Source organism: Chiloscyllium plagiosum, unplaced genomic scaffold (genome assembly GCF_037043375.1).
Source record: "Chiloscyllium plagiosum isolate Xiang-an unplaced genomic scaffold, Cpla_swu_hap1 HiC_scaffold_16, whole genome shotgun sequence".
Classification (NCBI taxonomy): Eukaryota; Metazoa; Chordata; class Chondrichthyes; order Orectolobiformes; family Hemiscylliidae; genus Chiloscyllium; species Chiloscyllium plagiosum.
Window position 1 is genome coordinate 7,243,979 of NW_028270154.1, and position 27,924 is coordinate 7,271,902.

General features: G+C 37.4%; 1 protein-coding gene across 1 annotated transcript in view; it reads right to left on the reverse strand.

Moving 5' to 3' along the window:
* The window catches only part of LOC122556420 (uncharacterized), a 91,156-nt gene that overhangs the window by 35,260 nt on the left and 27,972 nt on the right, over positions 1-27,924 (reverse strand). The window contains exons 3-4 of the mRNA XM_043703047.2: positions 20,329-20,387; positions 14,637-14,866 (exon numbers count right to left, since the gene is read on the reverse strand). Of these exons, the coding sequence (XP_043558982.2) occupies positions 14,637-14,866; positions 20,329-20,387 (289 nt within the window). The remainder of the gene's footprint in view (positions 1-14,636; positions 14,867-20,328; positions 20,388-27,924) is intronic.

Below are 27,924 nucleotides of genomic sequence, written 5' to 3' on the forward strand. Positions count from 1 at the left end.
CACCTGCGACCATTTCCAAAGTACCCCAGAGTTTCACAAACTTGATCACAGCTCACTTGCTCATGATTTCCATCACATATGTTCCCATTTGATGCAAAATATGCACCTCAATCTCCACAGAAAATCTGTAAGGAACTAATGACGAGGATGAGAAAACTAAATAAGAAAGATGATATGGCAAGAAGCTTGGAGACAAACATTCATACTGCACACTTATTACAAAGAACAATGTACACAAAACGTATGCATATTCTGAAAATACATATGCAGAAATACATACACGTAGGGGTGGCATGGTGGCTCAGTGATTAGCACTTATGCCTCACAGCGCCAGGGATCTGGGTTTGATTCCAGCTTGTGTGATGTCTGTGTGGAGTTTGCCCCTGTGTCTGCATGGGCTTCCTCCAGATGCTCTGGTTTCCTCCCACCGTCCAAACATTTGTAGGTTAGGTGGATTGGCCATGCTAAATTGTCCGTAGTGTCGAAGGATGTAAAGGCTAGGTGGATTTTCCATGGCAAATATAGGGTTACAGGGATAGTATAAGGTGGATGGATCTGGGTGGCATGCATTTCAGACAGTTGGTATGGACTGGATGGACTGAATGGCTTCCAATCCCTTGCCAAGCATATCACCTTTACTGACTATTGGTAGCCATGACTTCAGCCAACTCTTTGCCATTCCCTGCCACTGAATTCCTAATCCATGATCACACCACCTTCTCCTCAATTAAAATCCTTTAAATTCAATTATTTTGACCAATCTGTCAGCTCACCTCTCCTAATTGACCATTTCTTGGCTTGCCATATATTTTTCTCTCCTCCTGTGTTGCATACTGGGACTTTTCATTACATTAAAGTGTGATATAAGTGCAAACAGTTTCCAATGTGTTTCAATGCCATGTCTTCACTCCCACTTCAATACAATTTTACAGCGTGGCTGGCTTGGTTTCCAGAACAATCAATCAGAGAGATTACTGGCTCAGGCCAGTGCCAGTAAGTCTAAGTAAACATTCTAAATGGCTTCAGCATGATAGGAAAAGAACTATAGTACTATTCATGGTTATAAAAAAAATTGCCTTGCAATTGAAACAGAAAACAAAAGCTGATTTTGTAAAGCAGTTTCCAACTTGCCTAATGGTAAAAGCTTAGTCGTCCCAATAACTACCCCTTTAAACTGCCTTTTATCATTTTCCAAGTTGATAAAACTTTGGCATTTTTTTTAACAATGAACTGCATTTTATATCAAAGTGGTTTGCTTTGTCTGAACTATCAAGACAAACCCATAAAAATAGTAATAAAAAGGGTTTGAAGAGGTCAGTCAAATGAAAAACAAGATGTTCTGGAAGCAAGATCAACATATTACATCAGCATGATGTGGAGCTCTGGGAACCTTGTCCTGTTTTGTCTTGATGCATTTCAGATTTTTGATTTTTATACAGTCCAGAATAAAGATTCAAATCTTTATTTCCAAGACTACAGATGGAAGCAATCCTTCAAAATCTCTTAAACAGTCTTGCCACTATATACAAATACATGGATGCTGGGTGATCAAAGGGAATTTAAGCTGCAAAACGGACATGTACTCCACAGATGCAATAGCATAGGAATTGCTGCAATTACCATTTTAAGGGTTAACATTTGAGGTAGTGATCAGACATTTTCACAGAAAGAGACGTTTGTGTTTTATTATAATTGGCAAAGTCACTTACGAGAAAATCAATTTTTCAAACCAAGACTGACACATGCATTATAAAAAAAAGCCATGATGTCAAAGTACACGCAAGTCCCAGATTCTGCTTGCTGCTCGCAATCTGTCAATACTGTCCTGATTTTGCATGTCCGTGGCATTAAATAAAAACATTCGTGCTCAAGCTGTCAGTCTTTAACATAGCCTTGATGATTTCCAGACTGTTTCACATCCTGCAGTCCAACTGCTGAGTGATCTGTGGAGGCCAAGGAAACAGGAAGGAAATTGAATCCCTTTCTTTTCCTGTCAGGCCAGCCCACGTTCAGCTTGAAGATTTATAATTAGATCCTGCACCACAACCCCCTGCTATGCTCTTTCGGTCTCCTTGGTAGTTTTGATTGGAACATGTTAAAGATTTGATAACTTTGATTGAGTGTATTCCTTAGAGTATCCCAACATATAAACCCCTGCCTCCAAACATTCTGCCATTGATAACCTAATTCTTTCATCCCATCAGTACCATACCTTCCCACACCAGTTGGAATGTGAATGACTCTGGATTATCCAGTTGGATGATTTGAGATTGTCAATCAAATCCTGTTAGCTCATCTACAATATTGATAATACCATTAAATGGCATTGTTCAAAGAAAACTGAACAGCATGTTTTTTCATTACTCCTGTGTTTTTTTTATCCTGTTTGTCTATAGCAGAGTCCTGCAACTCAATTGATTGCTAAAGCCTCCTAGAGAGTTGGCAATCCTATTTTGGACAGACTAGACAACAGGACAGACCCTTTCTTTGCTCTGAAATGCAATTCTCCATGAACTTCCAGAATTTAATCATGTTTGTGCAACTGAAATACTATGATCTTAACTTGTCACCACAGCCCCGCAAGTTTGTAGGGTACTTTCCTGTGAGAGATAGACAATAGGTGGCAGCTTAACCTAAGGATCACCACGTCTTAGGCAAGGGGCAAGGTTGAGAAAGTGGGACAATAATGGGAACCACAACCAGTGTGGGAATTGAACCTACACTGTTGGTATGACAGACCAGCTGTCCAGTCAACTGAGCTAACCAATCCCCACTTGTTAGACAAAACAACTCAGTTTAGGATACAATGTTAGCTATTGAATTGATCATCAGCTGCAAAATATCTAAATGTTCAGGTCCCAAGCTACATGACTCATCCTCATCCTGATTTATAATTCTAACAAATGTATGCATGGTTCAGTGATAGTGCCCTTACTTTTGAGTCAGAGGTTATGGGGTATAGAAACAACTCCAGAGACTGGAGCAGAAAATCTAGGCTAACATTCCAGTATAGTGCTGAGGGTATGCAGCATGCTGTCTGTTGGAAGAGGCAGTGAACCAAGATCAGCAGTATTTTGACAGAGTACAGGAGTTCTCCCAGGTGTCCAGGGCAATTAATATTTAACCAACTATAATGAAACAGACTATTAGACTGCAATGACAATGGCAATTGTGAGAGCTTGTTGTGCCCAAATTGGCTACTACGTTTCCTATATTAAACAACACTGTACACTGTACTTCAATAATACTTCATTGGTTGTAAAGTGGTACGGTTGTGAAAGGCGCTATATGAAAGCAAATTCTTTTAATCTAATCTTCTTCTGGTAATGTGTGAAATGTTGGTTCTTTATTGTTCTCTGTCTTTAAAACCTTTCTCCAAATCAATTTCCAAATAATTTGACTCACAATCTTGAAAGGAAAATTGTATTCAAAATACGTTGGGGATGTTGGCTTCATGAAAAATAACATTAAGGGATAATGTTACATTTGTAGCAGAAGAAAAGAACAGAAAATTGTATGTATCTTTCACATAATTACTAGATAAAGCAAAAGCCATCTTTTCTCATCCTGGTAGTTGGTGAAAATGTTAACTAACAATTCAAGATGATTCAATGTGCAAAAGTGATATATTCCAAGGAAATTGATATTATTGTGATTCCAGTACTTGGAAAGTATAGAAGGTGTGCCTAACAATTTATGAGTTCAGAATATTGATTTTAATTTCCCATAGCTCACTGAAGCAGAAAGGAAGGGACCATTTAAATGAGATCAGCATTTGACCCCCTCCATGCATCCTTTTGTTAACTGTTGTTGACAGCTAAAAGGAATCTATACCATTTACCACCATATTATAAGATAAAACCACACCACAACTGTTCATGTTGTAATATTCTTCTCATAGATTTGCTGCTACTAGCCCCTTTTCTGATAATGGTCTACTGGACTTGCTTCATCTAACGAGGTAGGGGAAAACCACCTGGCAGTCTATCCACCAACAGGCTCTTTTCATAAACAGGAGGGAGTTTATTACATGTCAGCAACATTTTACATCGATATGATAGACACTGTCACTGAGACAATAAGGGAGACCTCAATGTTAGGTCAGATTTCTATGAGATCCAGAACTGTTTCTCTTTCTAAATCCAGAATGCAACATCCTATTGGATAGTGCCTAATGCATTCGTCAGCATTAACCCTTCAGATCCTTACACCTTTATACAGCGTTTGCCTGCTCTTTTAACTAAATCTGATCCAAATTTGTCAATTTTGTTTAAACCTACACTGTGACCCGATCTGCAAATTTAGTCAGAAGCATGAAAATGAGACTGTGACAGATTCACTATCCAGGCAGCAATGTCAGGAAAGAAAATTGTTCTGGGGAAGGGTCACTTGACCCAAAATGTTAACCCTGATTTATCTCCACTGATGCTGCCAGACTGCTGAACTCTACCAGTAATATCTGTTGGAAAAGGAGAGACATCACTGACCAGAAGATGCTGAAGAATGAAAGTTCTTAGTTTTATTTATGGTGAACTTGGAGGATAAAATTGCTTCCCTTTGAAGGTTTGGGCATTCATATACGTCAGTTCACTTACCCTGACCCTGTTCAGATTCCAAGACCTCCCTTCTCAATGGCATAGATAGAGTGGAAAGTATGAGGCTTTTTTCCAGGGTAGAGGTGTTAGTTACTAACGGACACAGGTTCAGGTTTTGAGGCGGGTGGGGGGGTGTTTAAAAGGTGGTGAGTGCCTGGTATGCGCTGCCAGAGGAGGTGATGGAAACAGACACAATATCAGCATTCAAGAAACACCTGGATGAATACATGAATAGGAAAGGAATAGAGGGCAACCGATCCTGTAAGTGAAGACACTTTTCATATGGGAGGGCAAAATGTGTCGACACAGAACTGGAGGACCGAATAGCCTGTTCCTGTGCTGTATTGTTCTTTGTTCCCTTTGTTCTTTGTTCTTGTTGTTCTCACTATGCATTCAACTTGCAGAAAACACTTGCACAGAGCCTTTGCTGCAGGCTTCTGTCTCCCTCCTGCCCTATTAGTAACTGGGGTCAGGTGGGCCATTGAGAACATATATAGGGAGAAAACTCAGTCATTTCGATTGATCTGGTCTCTACATTGTCCCCCTCCTTAGGTGTGTGGGTGTTTGGAGGCAAGTGGGAATGTATTGTCACTCCTACTTAGGAGAAAATAAAAGCCTAAGTTTTCAAGTTTTCAATTTCTTTTCAACTTTCAATTTTTGCACTGAATGTAGCAAGACTTTATAAACTTTAGAAAAATGTTTAATCCATGTCCAGACTTCAAGCACTGTAACATTTTAAATTCTAATTGGCGAATTCCTCTACCAATCATAGTCCACATGCCAGCCAATCAGCTCTCTTTGCACATACAGTATCAATGTTGTTTTCCCTTCAACTGGTATTTCTTGTGAATTGTCCTGATAAGTGCAAGATGAAAAAAATCAATAGAATGTTTCTTTTTCATCATTACCCAAGATAATTCCTTATTCACTTTAAATCAGATTAGATCTGTTACTGATCAGAAAATGTGTCTGGTGTAATGTATATGTGGAGGAGCTGGTGTTGGATTGGGGTGGACAAAGTCAAAAATCACACAACACCAGGCTATAATCCAACAGGTTTATTTGGAAGCGCTCCAAATAAACTTGTTGGACTATAGCCTGGTGTTGCGTGATTTTTAACTTAGTGTAACGTATGTACAGGACCACGTATGGAATGCTTTGATTTTCTACCAACTGAATGCAGTGCACAGACTACAGAATAAATCGCTCCCGCAAGTTCCACTGAAAAGAAATCAGGAGCTCAATTTTAATATTAACCATTCAGCTGCAAAATCAGGAAGCTGCTTTCAAAAGGAAATTTGAACATCCTTTTCCACCCTAAAAAAACTGCAATTGCTAGGGGCCATCTGAAATTTGTGGGACTTTGATAGATGGCTGTTTGTTACATAAAGATATTAAGGGATGTGGGTTAAAGGCAGGTAAATGGAATTAAGGTACACATTAGCATGATCTAACTGACATGCCAAATTGAGGGCTCACTGGTCTAGTCCTGCACCTATATTCACATACTACCTTGAACTGTATTTGCACTCAAATATTACCTCTGTGTAACTTCAGCAATTTAAAAAAAATGATGTAATTCAAAGATTATAATGTGAATATAGTGGTGGGTGAGGGAGCAGGAGGGATGCAGCTCTGTTTAACATGGCATGGTGGCTCAGTAATTAGCACTGCTGCCTCACAGCACCAGTGACTTGGGTTCAATTCCAGCCTCAGGCAACTGTCTGTGTGGAGTTTGCACATTCTCCCTAAGCCAATGTGCATTTAATCTGGGTGCTCCAGTTTCCTCGGACAATCCAAAGGTGTGCAGGTTAGATAAATTGGTCATGCTAAATTGCCGATAGCTTTCAGGGGTGTGTAGCCAAGGAAATGTTGGTGTGTGGGAGGGTCAGTGTGGATGTCTTAGGCCTAATGGCTTGTTGCCATGCTGTAGGGATGCTATAGTTTTCCAGTGGGTGTTTTATTTTCTAATTCTCCAAGAAGCAAAGTAACAATTACAATTTTACATAACTATTTCACACCAGTTCAACCATTCTTCACTTTGATACTTCTTTAATTTCTCATGTGAATTAAACGTTATCCAAATTGCCTTTGCAAAAGCTTCCATTTTAAATCTTATGCTACTTATCTGCAGATATTTAGAACTTTGAAGATTTATAAAGCCTTTGGTCCTTTCAATGGCTAAGGGTGTGACTTGTTAACTAGAGTTTATAAGTAGAGTTATAAAGATCAGGCAAGTTCCAGTCTGGGTCTTCAGCCCTTTTCAGGGGCTTTCAGAGAAAGGCAATTAATGTTATCTTGACCAGTGATCCTATTTCCCCTGAATGAACACAGAATACAAAACAGCTCAAGCCTTTGCACTTGATCTCTTTATACTGACCCCTGGTGGAAAATGAGTCTATTGCTGTTGCATGACGGTTAGGTTGAATATTAAATAGATGAACGTGCTTCAGAGACTTATAAATCAGGATGTCTGCTACCATGGGATATTGCATTGGGACGTGGTTGTGGGGGGAGGTGGTTGGGGTGGTGTTTGCTTTAGGGAATAGGGGTTTGATATCAGAGTGTGAAAGAGGTGGTGATTAAAATAGGAGTGGAAAAATTAAATAAAACATTTGCTCTTATTTGAACATAATTATGCACTGAAATAACAAAATAAATGCCGGGGAGTCTTCAAAAAGATCACTTTTTGTTATAAAATTTTGATTTGGCTTTTGATAGCAAATATTCATGATTTGATGCCAGTTCTTTCATTTATTCTAATCTCACCTTGAAAGCTCTGACTCAAGGCTGGCTCAGTTCAAGGGGCAGGAAAGTCAAGTGACAGCTGGTAATGAGCTTCGAAAGCAAACTATTCAACTGTGTGGGGCATCACAGCTAAATCTGAAATTGTCCTCATCCCAAATCAACAAGCACTTTCACTTTTTCCAACATTTGTCTCCAGAGAAGTCTGTCTTTTCTTCTCTGAGCATAGATCTCCAGTATAATTTTAGCATCCCTGTCACTGGCTGTTCTGAGATCAGCAAATACAGAACAGATCTACAGTCCTATCCTTACGTTTTGGTGCCATACAGAATAACATAGTATCCAAGCAACTACATGCCAATCCTTCTTTAATTTGCAATCCAACAAACAGCAAAGACCAGATCATCTATCCATCTTTTTAAATGCAGATGTCTCCAGTTATTTTAATAGAATGATAAATGTTGAGCAAGACACTGGAGGAAACTTTCCTATCTTTTTTTGAACAATGTCATCAAACTTTTACATCCCCCGCAAAGTGAACACAACACCTCAGGTTACAGTCTCATCTGAAACGAAGCACCTCAGAATGCGTACTGCCATCAGCGCTCTGTATCAAGTATTACCCTAGATTATGTGTTTAAGTCTCTGAAGTGGGATTTGAATCTACAGTATTATCTGTTGGCTCAGAGGTGGGAGTGCTGAACCAAGGTTCATTTGTTAAAAAAAAAATCCCAGGATTAAACCATGCATGAACCATCTGTGGTCTCATTCTCACTAGTGATGCTTCAATGGTGACAGTTAAAAGGGCGGTTGTCATTGTCATAGACAGGAGGCTATAAAGTATCCATTGCCATTAATCAAAGCAAATTAAAATTGGAACTAGCAGAAAGAAGACAGCAAATAAATTGTCCACTGAATCCAAATACCAATGCAAGAATTCATTTTCCTCATTGAAAAGCTTATCTTAATATGATGACATCATCCATATTCAACATAAAACTGTATTCAACACAATAGTTTTAAGCAAATCATGTAAAAGACTGATGACTTTATCAGAGGTTATTTAGTTAAAATTTGAATTCTGCCATTGTCACATATTGCATGAGAGTAGAGAGCCTGAGTGATTTCAAAAATATGTTACACCAAGATTGTGCATTGCTACTGGATTGATTTACTGTTTTGCAGCATGTCTGAACATTTATATACTACATCTGCAGCTCACCCATCCCCCATCAGAGACGATGGAAAACACTCAATGCTTAGCTCCTTGAAGTCACTACAAATGCTTTCACAAATATCCACACTTATTTCAAATTCTCATATTCAAGTTAATGTACAAGTTATTTAAAATGTGAGCTAGAAGAGAATGCAGATTTATGTAATATGATATGAAGCAATTTAGTCTTCTTCTGAATTAGTAATTTTTATGATATATTGTACATTTGTGCAGAATTTCTTCTGCAGTGGGTATCTCATCTGTGAATTTGATGCAGTTTTTTTTACTTGTAATGAAATAAAATGAAAACTCAAGCAAAAGACATATCACAGCAGAGATGGAGCAATTATCTTGTCAAGAGCTTTTCTGGGACACAATATACAGGTCAGGTTGCTGGTGCAAGAGAGAAGTTGTGTTTATAAATATGGTTGCAAAGAGGCAGATGCATGAGTATTAAAGGGAGTTTGACCTGTCCTATATTGAGGGAATTAATCTGGCACTAACCTTTTCCCTACTTTTCTTAAGCATGACAGTGTCTTCATCATATAAGTTTAATATTGCGGCCAAGTGATTTCAATTGTGCATTAAAGATGCAAGGCCTGATTTTAACTCCCTTCCAGCTATTGCGGCAGTGTCTGAAAACAGGTCACTTACTGACCCATTTATACAGGTGTAACAGACACCATCATCCTGTGGGGGCAGTTGATGAAACATCCTGTTTTAGACAGGAAGCCACTGGAATAAGGTTGTGTCCTTATTACCTACTTAAAACCATTTGGAATCTCAATGTAGAAAAACTGTGTGCTCAGCAAAGATTGCTCTTATTTGTACCAAACATTGAGCAGACTGATCAATGTTTTTTAAAGGAGAGTCCAGTGGCCACTTACAAAATGTCTCATGAAAGTTTGCCATTTAATTGATATTGCTAGGAGGTGCTGGTGCATTGCTCATTTGACAACAATCACTGTTACAGTTCTAACTTTCAGGCAGCTCAGGTTTGGAGGTGTGTCCTCCTCCAACTAGCAAATATAGAGTCAAAGAGTCATAGAATCCTACAGCACAGAGACAGGCCCTTTGGCCCAAATTGGTCCATGCCGACCAAAATGTCCATCCTCGCTAACCCCATTTCCCTGCGCTTGGCCTGTATCCTTCTAATCCTTTCCTTTCCATGTATTTGTCCAAATGCCTTTTTATTGTTGCTAATATAGCCAACTCAACAACTTCCAATGGCAGCTCATTCCATATGCACAAAACCATCTGTGTTAAAAAGTTACCCCTCAGGTTTCCTTTCATGTTTTCTCTACTAACCTTAAACTGAAGCGATTCTAGTCCTTGATTCCCCAACTCTGGGAAAAAGACTAAGAGCGTTCACCCGATCCATGCCTCACCAACAGATGCCCAAAAATGAAGCTGGGGTCTTTAAAAGGACCAAGCTTCATTCCATTTTTGCTCACCAATTTCTAATTTAAAATCCCTCCTGTAGGGTGCAAATTACGTTTCAAGGCCAAAATGCAGCAGAATGAATTTCCTGCTCCAAGGAATCTTGCTGTGCTACTCTACTGTCAGACTCTAATTTGCATTTACATTATAATCATACTGTTGTTGCTTAGTGGAAGTGCTTTGCAGCAGATCAACTGTTGTGGTGTCAATACACGCTGAGAGGTTTTGGTACAGACAACAATCTTGAACACAGTCCATGTGGGGTATCACATGGAGCTGCAACTCTTCAGCTGCCAGTTCACACATTATACAAAGTAATGAGAGTGGATATCTGCACTTGCCATGTATTTGTATGTCATATCTGAAGAGTTCCCCTTACCTGGTTCCAAAATAACCTTTGATATGATGAATCAGCTGATATATGCATCCTAATATTAAATAGATTCCAAATCAACTTTTGATCATTACTAGGAAGTGTAGTGAACTTTTATAAAATGCCTACATCCATGAGTTATATACCTAAAGTTTAATCCATGTGAAATCTGCATATCACTTTCTGTGGGATCTATCTGACATTTGAGCAATACTCACAGATTTACATAAAGGGGTGGTACAGTGGCTCATTGGTTAGCATTGCTGCCTCACAGCACCAGGGACCCAGGTTCGATTCCATCCTTGGGTGACTGGCTGTGTGGAGTTTGCACATTTTCTCCGTGTCTGCGTGGGTTTCCTCCGGGTGCTCCAGTTTCCTCCCACTGAACAAAGATATGCAGGTCAGGTGAGTTGGCCATTCTAAATTGCCCATAGTGTTAGGTGCATTAGTAAGAGGGAAATGGGTCTGGGTGGGTTACTCTTCGGAGGGTCGGTGTGGACTTGTTGGGCTGAAGGGCCTGTTTCCACACTGTAGGGAATCTAATCTATTCTAATCTAAAGGACATCCAATGCCATTGTAGCTCAGCCAAAGCATACACACTGACAATGTGTGCCATATTTCCAAGTTTTCTAATGCTGTGATGCTGTCCCTGACCAATATGCCTGGTATCTACAATCTGCTGAGCAGAAAGATTGACAGGACATGTTAGCAGAATGCCAAATGAGTGCATGCCAAGAAAGCTCTGCCAAGGGAAGCTAATTGAAGGGAAATATTCACATGAAGGCAGGAATATGTTTCAAGAGCAACCTGGATGTTTTACGGTAGAAATTTAATATTATTCCTGAAAATAAGAGAATGTTGCACAGCATTTTTCTATAAAAGAAACCTTCCATGAACAGAACAGTGTCCCAATGGCCCTCAAAAGCATTAGTTTCATAAACCAGGGTTTCAAGCACTTTGTTCACGCCAACAATGCATGTACGCTCACCTTGTAATTCTTTTCATGCTTAAATTGGATTGATTGGTTCTATTCAAACTCATTGCTGCCATAATATAACTCAAAGTATTCTAGTTGATATCGTGGTCATCTTTGAAGGATGAATCTGATGACATTGATCACAACAATATCACTCATGACCAACTTAAATAAAAGCAAAGTACAGCACATGCTAGAAACCTGAAATAAAAACAGGAGACAAGAGAAACCTAACATGTCTGGCAGCATCTGTGAAGAGAGGTACAATATTAATGTTTTAATCCTTGTGACTCTTCTTCAGAACTGAATTCATACTCATATCAAACTCAAAGTGTTATCAGTTTCTCTCTCCACAGGTGCTGCCATGTCTGCTGAGTTTCACCAGCACTTTTTGTTTTCACCTTAGGCAGCTTGTCCCCTGGTGTCTAGCTCTACTGCTTTGAAGCTGCTAATGAAACAATGCTTGAAAATTCACAATGACTGCCCCCAGGTTCCTTCTTCTTTGCCCAACTCTCCTTTGGCTCTATCACTCCCTGCTCAAAGTGGTCAGATTGTATTGACATTATCATCTATTGAAAAGCTATAAGCACAAATTATTGAAGTAAAATGCTGTATCACACAGTATGTAGCAATATCTGCAGCATATGGTATTAATGCTTTATCATGAAGTACACTCAAATCCCGAAAGTTAATGGAGTCCAGTTGACTCCATGTTAATTTAATCTTTCATTGTGAATCTATCAACTCAAAGAATGAAACCATAAAGTGTTTGGCTTAATGTCAGTAACTCGGCTGGTTTCAATTATATTGTGCAGATGATACTATCTCATCCTTCATCATTGAACCACAAAGTTCTGCTGAAAGATTATTGTGGTTGGGAAGTTCAATCTGATCTGTATCCCAGACAGTACAACACAATGTTAAACTGACTGACAGAATTGCTGTATAAAAGTAACAAATATAATGTCACAAACAAATTTATTTCGAGAGTAAATGCTGTTGAACATTGGTTCATACTTACATGATATTGCTACAAGTGATTACAAGTACGATTTTGTTAATTTCTATATCCCTCACTTCCAGTTTGCTCCTTAATCTTTTTGGAAATAGGGAAATTTTCTGTAGGTCTTTTCCTACAGATTGTTAAAGGGCTGTGCTGGATAGGAATGATTGCAAATAACTTGTAAAAAGACACTAGACAGACCAAATAAACTTTCACAACACTGAAAGTTTGATATAATGGAGACCTCCAAATTGAAAGAAAGCAGGTGATGCATCAGTCCAACAATGTGATGCATCTGTCTCAGACAGGGAAACTTTATATAATGAAGATTTGGAGATGCCGGTATTGGACTGGGGTATTCAAAGTTAAAAATCACACAACACCAGGTTATAATCAACTAGGTAAAAACAAGGACTGCAGATGCTGGAAACCAGACTCTAGATTAGAGTGGTGCTGGAAAAGCACAGCAGGTCAGGCAGCATCCGAGGAGCAGGAAAATCGATGTTTCGGGCAAAAGCCCTTCATCTATTCCTGATGAAGGGCTTTTGCCTGAAACGTCGATTTTCCTGCTCCTTGGATGCTTCCTGACCTGCTGTGCTTTTCCAGCACCACTCTAATCTAAACACCAGGTTATAATCCAATAGGTTTATTTGGAAGCACTAGCTTTCGGAGAGCTGCTTCTTCATCAGGTGGTTGTGGACACTCCACAACCACCTGATGAAGGAGCAGCAGTCCAAAAGCAAGTGCTTCCAAATAAACCTGTTGTACTATAACCTGGTAATAAAATGAAATACCACTTACGAATGACAATAATGCCAGCTTTTATCCCTACTCACTACTGGCAAGCAGAAATGTGTCTGACAGGGATTTCAGTAACAAACGTTATATAGTTTATATGACTTCCTGCAGAAAGTGAACACCCTTACTTGGCCCCTAAATTGTTCCATCTGAAGTTCCAACCAATCTCCAGATGTGGAAATACATGTTTTTCTACTTTGTGCTTTCAGGATCCTGTAATCCTAACTTACTCTGGAGTTCATTGTGTTCTCATTTGTTTCTAAATATAGCGCACAAAAGTTGATTAACTTAATCCCTGTTCTATTTGGACAGTATTGAGTGAATATATCTTTGCAGACAGTGATTTTTAAAGTTACTAACAAAATGCCTTTATGTTTCTGTTCTCCTCTTATTAATCAAGGGGCAAGAACATTTGGAAGAAATCCAGACACCTTACATCCTGCTCATTTTTTAGTCAGATCAAACCACTTAATCAAGGAAATAAAGGCTCTTGCAGTGAGATACCAGTGCACAAATGTTAAAAACATTTAATAATATTTGAGTAATGACAATAACTAGTTTAAAAGAGGTTATTCTGCACTGATTTCCCTCAAACAGAGATAGAGAAATTTGATATAATGGAAGTTAATATTTGTACCTTAGTAGCTCACCAACTCTAAGGCTCAAAGTATATTTTGTGTTTTGTTTGGGCCATATCTTCCTTCGAATATTTCTTGAACACTTACTAACAATACACATTTTCAGATTTTGGTGGTGCAGTTGACAACAGCAGAATTTGCAATGCATTTATTAATCTGTTCATCTTGCACGAACACAGTACTAATTCCATTACTAATATTGCTGACAATGATTTCAATCTCCTTTACCATTTCAAGGACTTTAATACTAAAATGACAATGGCAACTTAGGCCAGTTGAACACATGATCATGCAATCTGCATATAGAAGTTACAAGCGCCTGGAAAACTTCTAGGTTATGAAGCCTGACATCAAAATTGTTCACTTTAAAATTATATTTTCACTAAGTTTTCCACAAAATGCTCCAAATGTTCTCAATTTTCATTCTCTTTCTCAACTTCTGTTTGCTGGAGCTTTTTTCACAATCCACATGAATTCATTTTCCTTATTCATAACAGCCTTGAAATAAAGTCATTGAAAAATGAATGTAAACTATTGCTTTACCTATATTAACTGAACACTAATAGTTTATCTTAAATGTTCTAGCATTTGTTAAGACAGTGAAAAAAAATCATTTTATGAAAATTGTTTGTGTTTTTATGCTAATGTTCACATAGTGTGATTTCCACTTTGGTTATGTCTAGCACTGGTTAAATAATTGCTCATTTCTCTATGTTCTACACAATCATGGCAAGTCTGCTAAAATCACATAATTCTGTCACACTGTAAAAAGGAAAAGCATTGAGAAAAGATACTTTGACCTATCTGAACATTAGTCTTCAACATGTATGTTGCTTTTTGTCCAGCACTGACCAGGGATGGCTACAGGCCTTGCACATGCTGGTTTCCTTGCTCCACTAGGTTCATTCTCAACCACTCGCTGCACTTCACAAGGAACGTCACGCTGAACCTCATGTTGAATGTTATGGGGCACATTGCACTGGACATCACGAGGTGCTTCACACTGGACATCGCACTGCACCTCACGCTGAACTTCACGCTGTATATCACGCTGTACTCCTTCCTCCTCCCGATATTGGGAACTGCAGAAACAACAGGGACACAGTCACTGAACATACAGACATGGGTATGAAAGTTGCAGATGATCAACCAGAGTCTGAGCAGACCTGAAATGGGAATTTCTACTGTGACTTATGCTGTCTGTTCAAATCAAGGAACTTCTTTCACTAGCTTTAAATCATAAGATCATAAGATGTAGCAACAGAAATAGACTATTCAACCCATTGGATTTGCTCCAACGTTCAAAGTGATCACAGCAGATCTGATAATCCTCGACTCCACTTTCCTGCCTTTTCCCCATAACTCTTGATTCTCTTGCTGATTAAAAAAACTGTCTATCTCAGTGTTGAAGATAATTCATGAACAGACCTAATAACCCTCTGTGGTAATATTTCCTCAGATTCACTTCTCTCTGAGAGAAGAATATCCTCCCCAACTCTATCTTAAATGGATGATTCCCTTAATCTGAAATTATGCTGTGTCATCCTAGGCTTTCTCAAAAGTGAAAAAAGCAACCTCTCAGCATCTGCCCAGTCTAGCCCTCTAAGATTCTTATATGTTTCAAAAAGGTCTCATCTTACTCTTCTAATCTACAATGAGTACAAGCCCAAACTACACTATCTCTCTTCATAAGAAAATTCCTCCAGACCCATGATGAACATAGTAAACTTTTTTGGGATTGCCTTTTTGGCAGTATATCTTTCCTTAGGTAAATACAGTAAAACTGTTCACAGTATTCCAGCAGTGGTCTATTTAGTGCCTTGTATAGTATTAGCAAGACTTCCTAATTTTTCCCTATTTTTGGATTGCATTCTCTTCCCCAAATTCCTCTGTGCTTTTCCTAAGGGCACTGCTTTTCTAGTGCCTCACCATTGGTGTCCATCTCTTAAGGTGCTTGGACCCACTCTCTCTTCCTTTAATACACTTCCTAAAACTCTCACAAATCTTTGGTCACATATCTGTCTCTGTCTTTGCATCTAGGTGTTTTATTTTCTTTGATGGCATTCTTTTGCGATAGGGTTAGTTTTAGGATTGGGCAGAGCTAGTTTAGCAGAGCTATGGAACATTTTGATACATTAAAGCCACTATATAAATGCAAGCTTCTTTTTTTAAGATGGGGCAAGTTTCCAATTGAACTTCAAAAATTTGTGAAGAAACATTATGAATGTTTAAAGGGTGATGGAGGCAATTTCAACTTAGGTGTTACACGTTATTTAAATATAAAGAATGTACAATGTTACTGGGAAAAGGCAGGAGAATGGTACTAATGGAAAATGTTCAGAGAGCCGGTGCAGACATGATGGGCTGAATGGCCTCCATTTTAACAAGTCTGTGATTCTGTTTTTGTAATGCCCTAAAATTTGTAGGCAGCAGAACAATTGACAAAGCAGATGAGAACTTAGGATTTCTCAATAAAGAAATAAAATACTAAATCAAGGATTTTTTACTTAAGGTTTCTAAATCACTAGTCACCACACTAATCTTCAACTGGTGTTTCGTGTACAGTTCTTGAAACCACATCTTTGGGAGAACATGGAGAGGATACAGAAAATATTCACTGGAGTGATACCACAGAGAGGTTTCAGGTACACGGAGAGACTAGAGAACCTGGAACTGTTCTTAACAGAGGGAGAACTAAGAGAAAATTTGACAAAGATGCTCTAAGTCATGAAGGTTTTTATAGAGAAAGGAAGGAGAAAATACTTGCAATTTCTGCAGGCTAAGCATCCAAAAGCTACAAATTTAGATAATTAAGAGCTAAACGTAAGCTGAGGAGAATTTTTTTTAAATAGTGGGTTTTGATGATTTTCAATATGTTTGAAAGGTGGCAGAAGCTGTTTCAACGTAACTTTCAAAATGAAGTTTAATATGTGTTTAAAAATAAAATTTGTGGGCTATGATGAAAGATCAAGAGACTGTCAGGAATACACTGCGACTTTGAGGAGTTGGAGCAGATATGATAAGCTAAATAATTCTGTGATTCAATGAATTAATCTTTCAGTGCACAGTGGAAAGCTTTTACAGTATGTGAATATAGTCAACTTGGTTAAATGGGAGGTGTCTGTACAGCTTGAACCTGAGCATTAGTGAACAAATCCAAAGAAAAATGTGAAGAACATTTGAGGAGAGATTGAGATTTCACCATTCCTTTTCACCTCATGTACTATCCCTACGCATTGGGCACTATGGTTTCAACAGGTTTAAGTAAATGGCAAATGTATCAGCCTAAATGGTGAATATCAGCAAACAAACTTCTCCAAAAAAAGGAACAGTAAATTCATTCATAACATAATTTACTCAGTGCTGCTGAACTATTCAGGAGAAGTAATGATAGAACACATAAATATTTATATAGTAAAGATTTTTAGAACTTTGCTATGTCTGAACAATTTGCTTACAGATCAAACAGTTTTAAATTGTAAGCAGTGCTCATTAAAAAATTATCACTTTATAACTGTGGCTCTATGTAGGAAATGTTTTTCTTTTGTTCTACACTTCTTGGTCTGTTTTTATTAACAGACACAATCAGTGGAAATATCCAATTTTACCAGATAACAATCTTCTCATTGAAGACCAAGTAATCTTACTGGCTTTTAAAAGTACATTTGAAGTGGAAATTGAAATTTGCCTATAGCCAATGTAAATAGCAGGCAGACCAGTTAATTTTTTTTTTCAGAATACCCAACATAACTGAAAGTGCCATCAGATTATGGACTTTCTAACATATTTATATTATGATTTGTGCACAGTTGGGAAGATCTCGGATATCCTTGGAGAAATTGGAAAAGAGAGTAAGACTGTTGAGTATTGGTTACTCCAACTGTGAACAATATTTTCACATATTCCTTTGTGCAGGTTGGTGATACTGTTGGTGGACAAGTAATCTGCAGTCCCAGGTAATGTTTGGATCCCACCACTGCAGATGGTGGAGTTTGATTTCATCGTTTTTTAAAAAAATTAAAGGTCAAATGATGACCATGAAACTATTATCGTAAAAGCCCCACTGCTTCCTTTAGGGATGGAAAACTGTCATTGTACCTGGTCGGGCTGACATGTGTTTTCAGTGTTTAACTCTTAACTTCCCTCTGAAATGGCCTCAGAAGCCATTTAGTTTCAGGGTGACTGGTGATGGTCAATAAATACTGGCCTAGCCAGCAATGTCAACATCCCATGAATGAACAAAAAAAAAACTGATCTACAAGGGGAGGCGCTGAACTCATGGTATTATTGCAAGATTGTTAATCCAGAGATCCAGGTAATGTTTGGAGGCACAGGTTCAAATCCTGCCGCAACAGATAGTAGAATTTGAATTCAATAAAAATGTGGGATTAAGAGTCTACTGATGACCCATGCAACCATTTTCAATTGTCAGGAAAAGCTCATTTAGTTCAGTAATATCTTTTAGGAAAGAAAACTACTACCCTGGTCTGGCCTTCATTTGACTCCAGACCTTTAACTGCACTCAGGGATGGGCAGTAAACGCTGGCCTAACCAGTGCCGCTCTCATCCCATGAATGAATATTTAAAAAATGCCGACTAACGTGAGAATCAGATTCCAGAGTTTTCTTCTACTTATTTATAAGCCAGCTGACATTCAAATCTGGTAAAGTGCAATAAGTTCCAGTTACAATAACTGTGCATGGAAAAATGCCTATTTTGAATTGTCGCTTTGTTACTGTGGGAACATTTTGATTAGTGCGGTTTTATTTTGTAGTTCAATTTCTTTTCATTTAATGCACAAGACAATGTGATTATAGTTTCAGAGCAATTCGTTTTCATGTGCAGAACTATTAAACCCATCTTAATTCCTTCTCCATTTAGAGTGATCTTTTATTGCAATCTCACCATAGTGTTACATTGATTGTTTAAATATTTCCAATGTTCACTCCTCCACCATTCTATTAGGAGTGTCTTCCACACATTGATTACTCTTTATATGAAACACCTAAGTACCAGAATTTTCTGACATTAGTTTTTACTTTGCTTTTACAATATATTTTAAAGCAAATTTGGCATATACTGTTTTCTCATTTGCATATCCATCCTCCATACCTGAATAAGGTCACAAATAAGGGACTTAGATTAATATTAGTAATGCGGGACTTCAGTTTAATGGAGAAACTGGAGAATTTGTGATTGTTCTAATTTGAGCAGAGAAGGTTAGAGAAAATTTAATGGAGATGTGCAAAATAATTAAGAGTTTTAATAATGTGTGAGGAGAAACTGTTCCCACTGACAGAAGGGTCAGTAACAGACAGCACAGTTTTAGGATTTGGCATAAGAACTAAAGAGTGGAGAAAGAGCTTTTTTCACACAGTAGTTGCTATGACCTGGAAAATACTGGGTGGTTGACACAGATTCAATACTTTGAAAAGGGAATTAGCTGGATGCTTGAAAAGAAGAAAATATATCATGAGGAAAGAGCAGGGCATTAAAAACTATTTATAATTATTAGCAGTCATATTCCTTTTGGCCCTTCATGCCTGCTTGATAATTCAATAATATCATAGCTGAGCTTTTTGGTTAATGAATTGCATATTCTCATCTATCCTTGATACCCTTCAATGTTCTTGTCTAACAAGAATCCATGGCTTAAAAATATTTAATGACTTTTGATTTCATTCTATTCTATCTGGTTAACTCTTTTTATCAAATGGCACAAGCCTGATGGACAGATAACTTGATTGCACTTTGCAGCACATGACTATAGCCCTACAAAGTCAAACACTTTCAATGCACTTCTAAATCTTTTGAAGTGATTCCTGGATTTCTGCCTTGTAGTACCCTTTCAAGCAGTGAGTTTCAGACTCACCTCCCCTCACCTTTTACTAATTTAAAAAATCAATTCTGCCAGATGATTAACCTCTCTATTAGTGGAAATGAATCCTTCCTATCCATTCTATTTAAGCTCCTCTTAACAACTAAACTTCCCCTCAGCTATTTTTTCCCTAAAAAAATTTATTTTTGTCACTTACAAAATATTCCCTTTCCCTGTTACATTACTTCACATGCAAACCTAGAAAGCAAGCAATGACAAACTATTCAGCAATCAAAAAACTTCAAAGTTAATAACAATGTTGCCTACAGCTGACATTCACAAATGCCCTTTCTGTCAGTAGCTATAGGATAACATGCAAACATTCTTTTTATCCTTAGAACTATTGTTGTATCCATGCTATAATGAAACACTCAGCATAAAAATATTGAATCAAATGCTAGCTAATTTAGGTTTAAATGGATGGGTACCCCATTTCACATTATTACTTTCACATATTGCACAACTAGGTGGAAAAGAGTGAATTGTTGATATTATAAGAAAGCAGCTAAATGTTCTGAAGGAATCACCAATGTTTACAAAAACATTAAAGTCAAGTTCATGAAATGTGTTCAATGTAGTCCATTTGCCAATTGCTGTACAATGTCCACAACCACGAATTCTGGGCTGAAGTAAACCCCAGGAGATCAAAAGAAGATTTACAAGTACCTGTTTAGTTCAGCTCTGTGAGTCTGTGAGAAACGCCAGTCAGCATTCGGTTGCTTTACCTACAAAAAAAAGTTCTGGTTAATATGCATGACATGTTACATGACATGTAGACAAGTTTAAATGTTATCTACAACTTTAACCCCATTGAAAAAGAGGAAGGAAAATCAAAAAGCTGTTCTTTTTGCTCAAAGCATTTCCTGGGTACTAATGAGAACTTTAAAAAGAAATTCCTCAATGTAAACATAGAAATAAATAGAAGTTACACCACAGGAACAGGTAATTTAGCCTAGTCAATACAAAAATATAGCTACATTGATTTTGGAACAAGGATCTGAATTATTTTCTATCATAGAAGTATAGTGCTGCAATGTAGCTATATTTTTCTTTATTCACCTATCCAGTTTGCTCTTGAACATTGGGCTGCATTTTCCTCACCCCATGGTGATTACTGTGGAGGCAGGGGCTAACCTCCCATTTGAGCTGCATGGCTCTGGAGCTGACATTCTTGTGATTAGGTCAGCCACACTGCCTCCTTTCTTTAATATGAAGGCAAGGGTACAGACAGTCAATTAGGAAATTGCCTCCTGGATAAGTAGCTCCACTGGTCTGGCTCCTGTCTAATGTGCAGTTGAGCCACAGTTTGATACTGATGTGACTGTTAAAAAGCCCACTTGACGAGTCAATAATAAACCTTGTTTCTGCCTCACTAACTAATATGAATAAACCCTACAGTCTCATTAATCTTCATAAAACAAAAAATGTTATCTTGAGCTCTATTCCAAATCTTTTACCTTAAGTCTTATATAATGGCTTCAAATTATTCTTCACCCTCAACTATTGACATACCTTGTCCTATTCATTCAGCATTCTAAACAGTGAAATCATACTGTCCTGCAATCAATATTACTTCAATCAAAAAATCTGCATGTCCAAACTTTTTCTGTAATATCTCCATATGATACTGCAGTATGGTTAAATAACTAATTAGCCGAGAACAAATTGTATCTGTAAGTCATATTCACAGTTGCATCTGACACTTAGGTTTGTGTGTAACATGATACTGGCCTATAAACTGTGTTCACCATGAAGCATGGTGTGTTAGAATTTAGAAAAAGAAAGGACTCTCATCTTTCCAAAGTAAAAGTGTGACTATTTCAAAATTCTGGGAACAAAAGACAAAAAGACAACATAACCTGGTGGTGAGATAGAAGCTGAGTTTTGTGCATTCTCCTTGCAACATCCATTACTACACAAAATATTCTGAAGACTCACTGGAGTTTCATATAGGCTCATCATCCTTTATATCTAATACCATTAAAAATTCAGGTTTTTCCTGAATTAAGGAAATTTGATTATATGCTCATTTTCGATTTAACTTTTTAGCAAATGGTAGAATAAATCTGTTTCCATGCTGTATGACCCTATGACTTCTTGATTGGGGATGTCACCAGTGGAATGTTTACTCATGAGCTGGATTTTCTAAAGCAAAAGGACAGAGTTGTAATGTGTTTTATTACTGAATACAGCCCTGTAGAACCATATTTTATCTTCACAATGATGTGAAACTTAAAAGGAGATGCACATGACACAGTTTCTAGATTGGGGTCACCATTGATAGCAATTGTGAGCTGGCTGTGTGCAAATTTAGTGAACTCGAATTAAAGAATCCCTACAGTGTGGAAGCTGGCCATTCAACCCATTAAGTCCATAGTGACCCTCTGAACAGTATCCAAGCCAGACCCACACCCCCTCCCCTATCCCCATAACCTTGCATTTCCCACAGTTAATCCACTTAGCCTGCACATCTCTGGACACTATGGGTAATTTACCATGACTAATCGCCTAAACTGCACACCCTTGGACTATGCAAGAAAACCGGAGTACCTGAAGGAAACCCACGCAGACACTTGGAGAACGTGCAAGCTCCACACTGACAGTCATGTCAGGGTGGCATTGAACACAAGTCCTGGTGCTGTGCATTAGCAATGCTAACCACTGAGCCATCATGTTGCCCCTAAACCTTCTTCTGTTTCTATTGGCAGAGATGGATGATTATTGATGCATCTAAATTGTTCAACACCAGACAATCTTTCAAACCGGTCACTAATTAATTCTACAATTAAAATATAAAATGGTAGAGAAAGTCAGTAACTAAAAAACTGAATTGATAATTTGCATGCAATATAATTACTTTGGAACCAAGAAAAAGTAATCTGGATTTGAAATATTAATTCTGTTGCTATTTCCAGATATGCTGAGTTTCTCCCACTTCGTTTTATTTCATATCATCTGCATGTGCATTATTTTTTTTTTATTTTCGTGACTAATTACTGCTGCCTTCTTATTAATTAAGAAGAGAAAATGGACCAAATTTAAGTGGACTTAATATGGATAATGCAATGTTGACAATGAGTTACAACTTTAAATGCAATATTTAAATGGATTATTGATTATTGTGCTAAAATAAGCATTTTCTTAATTTAGACCCACTATCATCAGAAGTATTTAAATTTAAAAATAGAAAATTAGTTTCAGAAAAATGCTTGTTCATCACTAGGGCAAATGGATAAGGAATTGGCTAGCAGCATGGCAAACTTTATAGTAAACTGTAGATTTCTGATTAAACATTGGCAGCTTCCAGTATAAGATAGAAAGAGACCAACAGCTGATTCATGTTATCATTGCACAAAGGACCAGACATTCTGTTATTCAACTGTGTGCTTTGAATGTTAGCTGAAAATGTGTTGCTGGAAAAGCGCAGCAGGTCAGGCAGCATCCAAGGAACAGGAGAATCGACGGTTCGGGCATAAGCCCTTCTTCAGGAAGCCTGAAGAAGGGCTTATGCCCGAAACGTCGATTCTCCTGTTCCTTGGATGCTGCCTGACCTGCTGCGCTTTTCCAGCAACACATTTTCAGCTCTGATCTCCAGCATCTGCAGCCCTCACTTTCTCTCTGCTTTGAATGTTATTCTCATACTATAGTTTGAGATCTATAGCTTAGGAGTTAAACAACCAGCTTTGTTGTCGCAGTAAGTATGCTGTATATCTACATATACAAATGGTACACTGACACCATTCATGTTTGATGTTTGTGTGAAACTAAAACACCTATTCCCCAATGTTAACCTCTGGTCATAAATCATATTTGAAGGTCTGACTTAGCTGAGAATCCTTCCGGGGCTCTCACTTTGGTTCAGTAAAGTGTCAAATAAACCCCAGGCGCAAAGCTGCCTCTGCAGTACACAATAAGGCTGCAGTTCTAAAATGGGGGCTACCATTTTAGCATTTCTACCTCAACACAATTTAGAGAAATTTGTAACAGAGTTATTTAACATATTTTACAGTTATGTAAATAAAAACACAAATATATATAATTTATTAACAATGATGAAGATTCCTTTGACTGGGGATTTAGTTGCACTTAATATGTCACACCAAGGGAACAAAACCCACCGTCATTCAATCAAATGAAATAAAATCACATATTAAATATGTTTAAATTATTTCCACAACATAAAATGGCTAACATTAAGGGGGAAAAGCTCTGTATCCATTGAAAATGTTACATTTGTGATTTACTGCTGCACTTTGGACCATCCAACACATTTGTTGCTTAGCAACCATTTGTGCAGGATATCACCAGAGGTTTTTCTTTAAAATGAACCCCAATTCTAATGATTTAGCTTGTAAATCCTTCCAGTATTCAGTATAATTATTTTCTGCATGCTGAAAGATTTTAGTATTCCTTTACACACTATTCAGTTTATACACGATTCAGCATATACTTCTGTTTAGTGTCACAACAGTCTTCAGAACATCAAAACAGCAAAAAAGGATGCAACTTTCTCAGTTATTTATTTGAGAAAAAAATGGTAAAAAAATCAACTAAATGATATGAAGTTGAATAATTGATCTAATGCTCCAGTGATCTGAGTACTGGCCCTATATTTAGAAATCTCATCAAATTTCTAATGAGCATTTTTCTCGCAAATTATGTTCTGATGTTTGCATGCATTTGGTATGGTTTGAGTTTTTGTACTGAAACAAACTATATAGTAGTACTGAGCTGTGAATAGCAGTTATAAGATGTTATCAAGCAAAGAAAAATTAAAGTTACACTGGAAGAATGACACATACTCTGAAACCCAACAAAACTGCATGCTGTCTGCAGACACTGTGTAATATTGAGACAGAATTAGACACAATATTGGTTTTCTCATATTATAAGACAAACATAACATTAAAAATTTTCAACTGATTGCCTGAAGTCATTAAATTGGCTTTTGGCTAGACAGCATTGTGCATACTCAAAAGAGTGTGAGACATCTTCTCTGAATTAAATATAACTTATATTGTCTCCTTGCTTTGATAGAACACTGTCAGTATTGCAGCATCATTTCCAACATGTATTATGAGTACCTCTCCAGGGAGTAGTCCCCCTTATTTTAATATCATTTTACTTGCAATATAACTGCTAATATGGCCAAAAAGCAACCTTAACACTTGCCAAATGTGCAGGCAGCTTTCTGTGGACATTAAAGATTTAATTAATGAGTGAACTTAGTTCATGCCTGAAAGCATCTTACTTTGATCTCAATTTTCCCTGGACAAGCACAATGTGGAACTGAAAATATAATTTGAATCTTCTGGATATCTAGCAGAAGATATTGGCCTTAGATCGATGTCAACCACATGGGAAAAAAACTTTTCTCCAACCAGAAGAGCTGACTATCAATATACTACAATATATGGTTGTAGAGATGAAAGCATGAAATTCACTGTTATATTAAACAATCTTCTGTGTGATAAGAAGACCTATAAGCTATGGTGGAGCACCGCTCAAAAATATCCCAGCCTTCAAAAATGACAAATCTCTGAATGCAGATCAATTTTGTTGTGAAATATTCATTTGTGACTTGAATGTTTGAGATCAGCATGTAAAAAAGTAATAGCTTTATCTATACCACTTCATACTCAAAAAAGAGCTCCACTGAATTAAACTGAACTTGAGTAGACTTTTAATCTAAATGTTCAATGTTGAGCAGTTTGGAAAAGAAAATCACAAACAATGAAAGCTACCCAAAAGATTGTTTGAAGGCATGAGATAGCTCCAAGTGGAATTGAGAAGAAACTAATGTTTTGGAACTAAAACCATTATCAATTCCGCTGCATATGAATACCTTGCAATACAAGTCAAACTATGTGAATATAGTTAAAAATCACACAACACCAGGTTATAGTCCAACAGGTTTATTTGGAAGCACTAGCTTTCTGAGCACTGCTACTTCATCAGGGAGTTGTGGAGCAGGACCATAAGACATAGAATTTATAGCAAAAAGTTACAGTGTCATGCAGCTGAAATATATTAAACAAACTTAGATTAAGTCTTCCATCTTTTAGAATGGTTTTGCTAGTTTTGGTTCATTAATATGTAAATACCAGAATCCTTTTAAGTCACATTCACAAGATAACTTCAGGTTTTCTAACAAAATGTGTCATCTCAGCTCAGACAATGCATTAAAGGTGTGAGGTTAAAGTCTGTCTGTGACCCAATCTTGAGTCAGGCTGGTTCTATTTCTAAAGTGGGATTTACAAAATCTTAGATGAATTGACTGTAGGTTATGCATTTTTTGAGCAAAATAAAATATAACAAAATAAAATATAATTTTTACTCAAAAAATGCATAACCTACAGTCAATCCATGTAAGGTTCTGTAAATCCCACTTTAGAAATAGAACCAGTCTGACTCAAGATTGGGACTCAGACAGACTTTAACCTCACACCTTTAATTCATTGTCTGAGTTGAGATGAAACACTGGTTGAAAATCTGAAGTTATCTTGAGAATGTGCCTTAAAAAGGAGTTCTGGGATTTACGTATTAATGAACTAAAACTAGAAAAACTATTCTAAAAGATGAAAGATTGAATGAAGTTTGTTTAATATATTTCAGCTGCATGACACTGTAACGTTTTGCAATAAATTCTATGTCTTATGGTCCTGCTCCACAACCACCTGATGAAGAAGCAGCATTTTGAAAGCTAGTTTTTCCAAATAAACCTGTTGGATTATAATCTGGTGGTGTATGATTTTTAACTTTGTCCTTTCCCAGTCCAACACCAGCTCCTCCAAATTATGTGAATATACTGTCACTCAGCACAAGATTCCAATATATCATTCTTCTCAATAAAAGAAGGAAATGGGTCAATGTTCCCATTATATGAGTTTGCCATGAGACATAAATATGTAAAACTGCCCTCAATAAATTGATCTACAGAATAAAGCAACAGAACACACATTCTACTAGAAACATCATTGAACATATAAAGCTAATACAATTTTCCAAAATTATAGACAACATATAAAAGCTGCTTAAAATTTACTTGATTGTCATTTATACCTGAAATCTTCAGCAGCCTGATTAAATTAGTAAACAATGTTCTACAGTACACAGGTCCATTTGCTGACCAGTATATGACAATTAAGTTCAATTTCAAGAACAGTGTAATACTAGAAATAATTTTGCTTAGTTTGCCAGAATCTCGGGCAACTGCATTCACATGAGACACTTCAGGTAAATCTGCTTCTGATGCAGCAAACTTCACTAGCACAGAATGACTTTTATCTCTTTGAAAGCTGTGATTATATTTCATTTACACAGACAAGTCCTTCTTCGGTTGTGTGCACTTCTCACAAAATTGTAAGGTTAGTTTAGGATCCATAAAGTTTGTGCTGCTGAAGGGTTTTTCAAACATTAACAGAACTTGATCCTCCAAACAGTTCACTGAACATGACTTCTTGGTGTCAGAAGTTACCACTCTATGCTGAGCAGCCTCTTTACAAACATACCATATAAACCAATCTAAAACAAGCTATATTGACTCAGTCCTTCTGGTATATCAGGTATATTTGCAGAGAACTGAATTCCCAAATAGGAACAAATAGAGCCCACATATCTCTCCAAACTTACTGAGTCATAGAGTCATGGAGCATGGATACAGACCCTTCTGACCCAATCCAAGCTGACTATGTTCCCAAACCAAACTAGTCCCACCTGCTTTCACTTGGCCTATATCCCTCCAAACCTTTCATTGTTCATGAATTTATCCAAATGTCTTTTAAATGTTGTAACTGTACCTGCATCTTTCTCTGGCAGTTTATTCCATACACAAACCAATCTGTGTCAAAAAGTTGGTCTTCATATCCTTTTTAAATCTTTCTCTTCTCACCATAAAAAAAATGTATCCTAGTTTTGAACTCCTCCACCCCAGGAAAAGACCCTTTTCATTCACCTTATCAATGCCTTTCATGGTTTTAGAAACTTTGATGAGGTCACCCCTCTTAGCTAACAAAACGAGACCTCTGAGTAACAAACTTTTAGGAGGTGTTTAAAAATAAGCCATGCTTTCAATTTCAAATGTCTTATTTACTTGTGGAAGAATTAAAACCTGAACTAAAATTCACCCAATACTTTCCAAGAGCATTCAGATAAAAGGGCAACAACATACCACTGCTGGTCTCTCCACAGACACCTACAAATTTGTTAAGTATTTTTTTATTTCAATTAAGATTTCCAGTATCCATGGTATCCTCCTTTTGA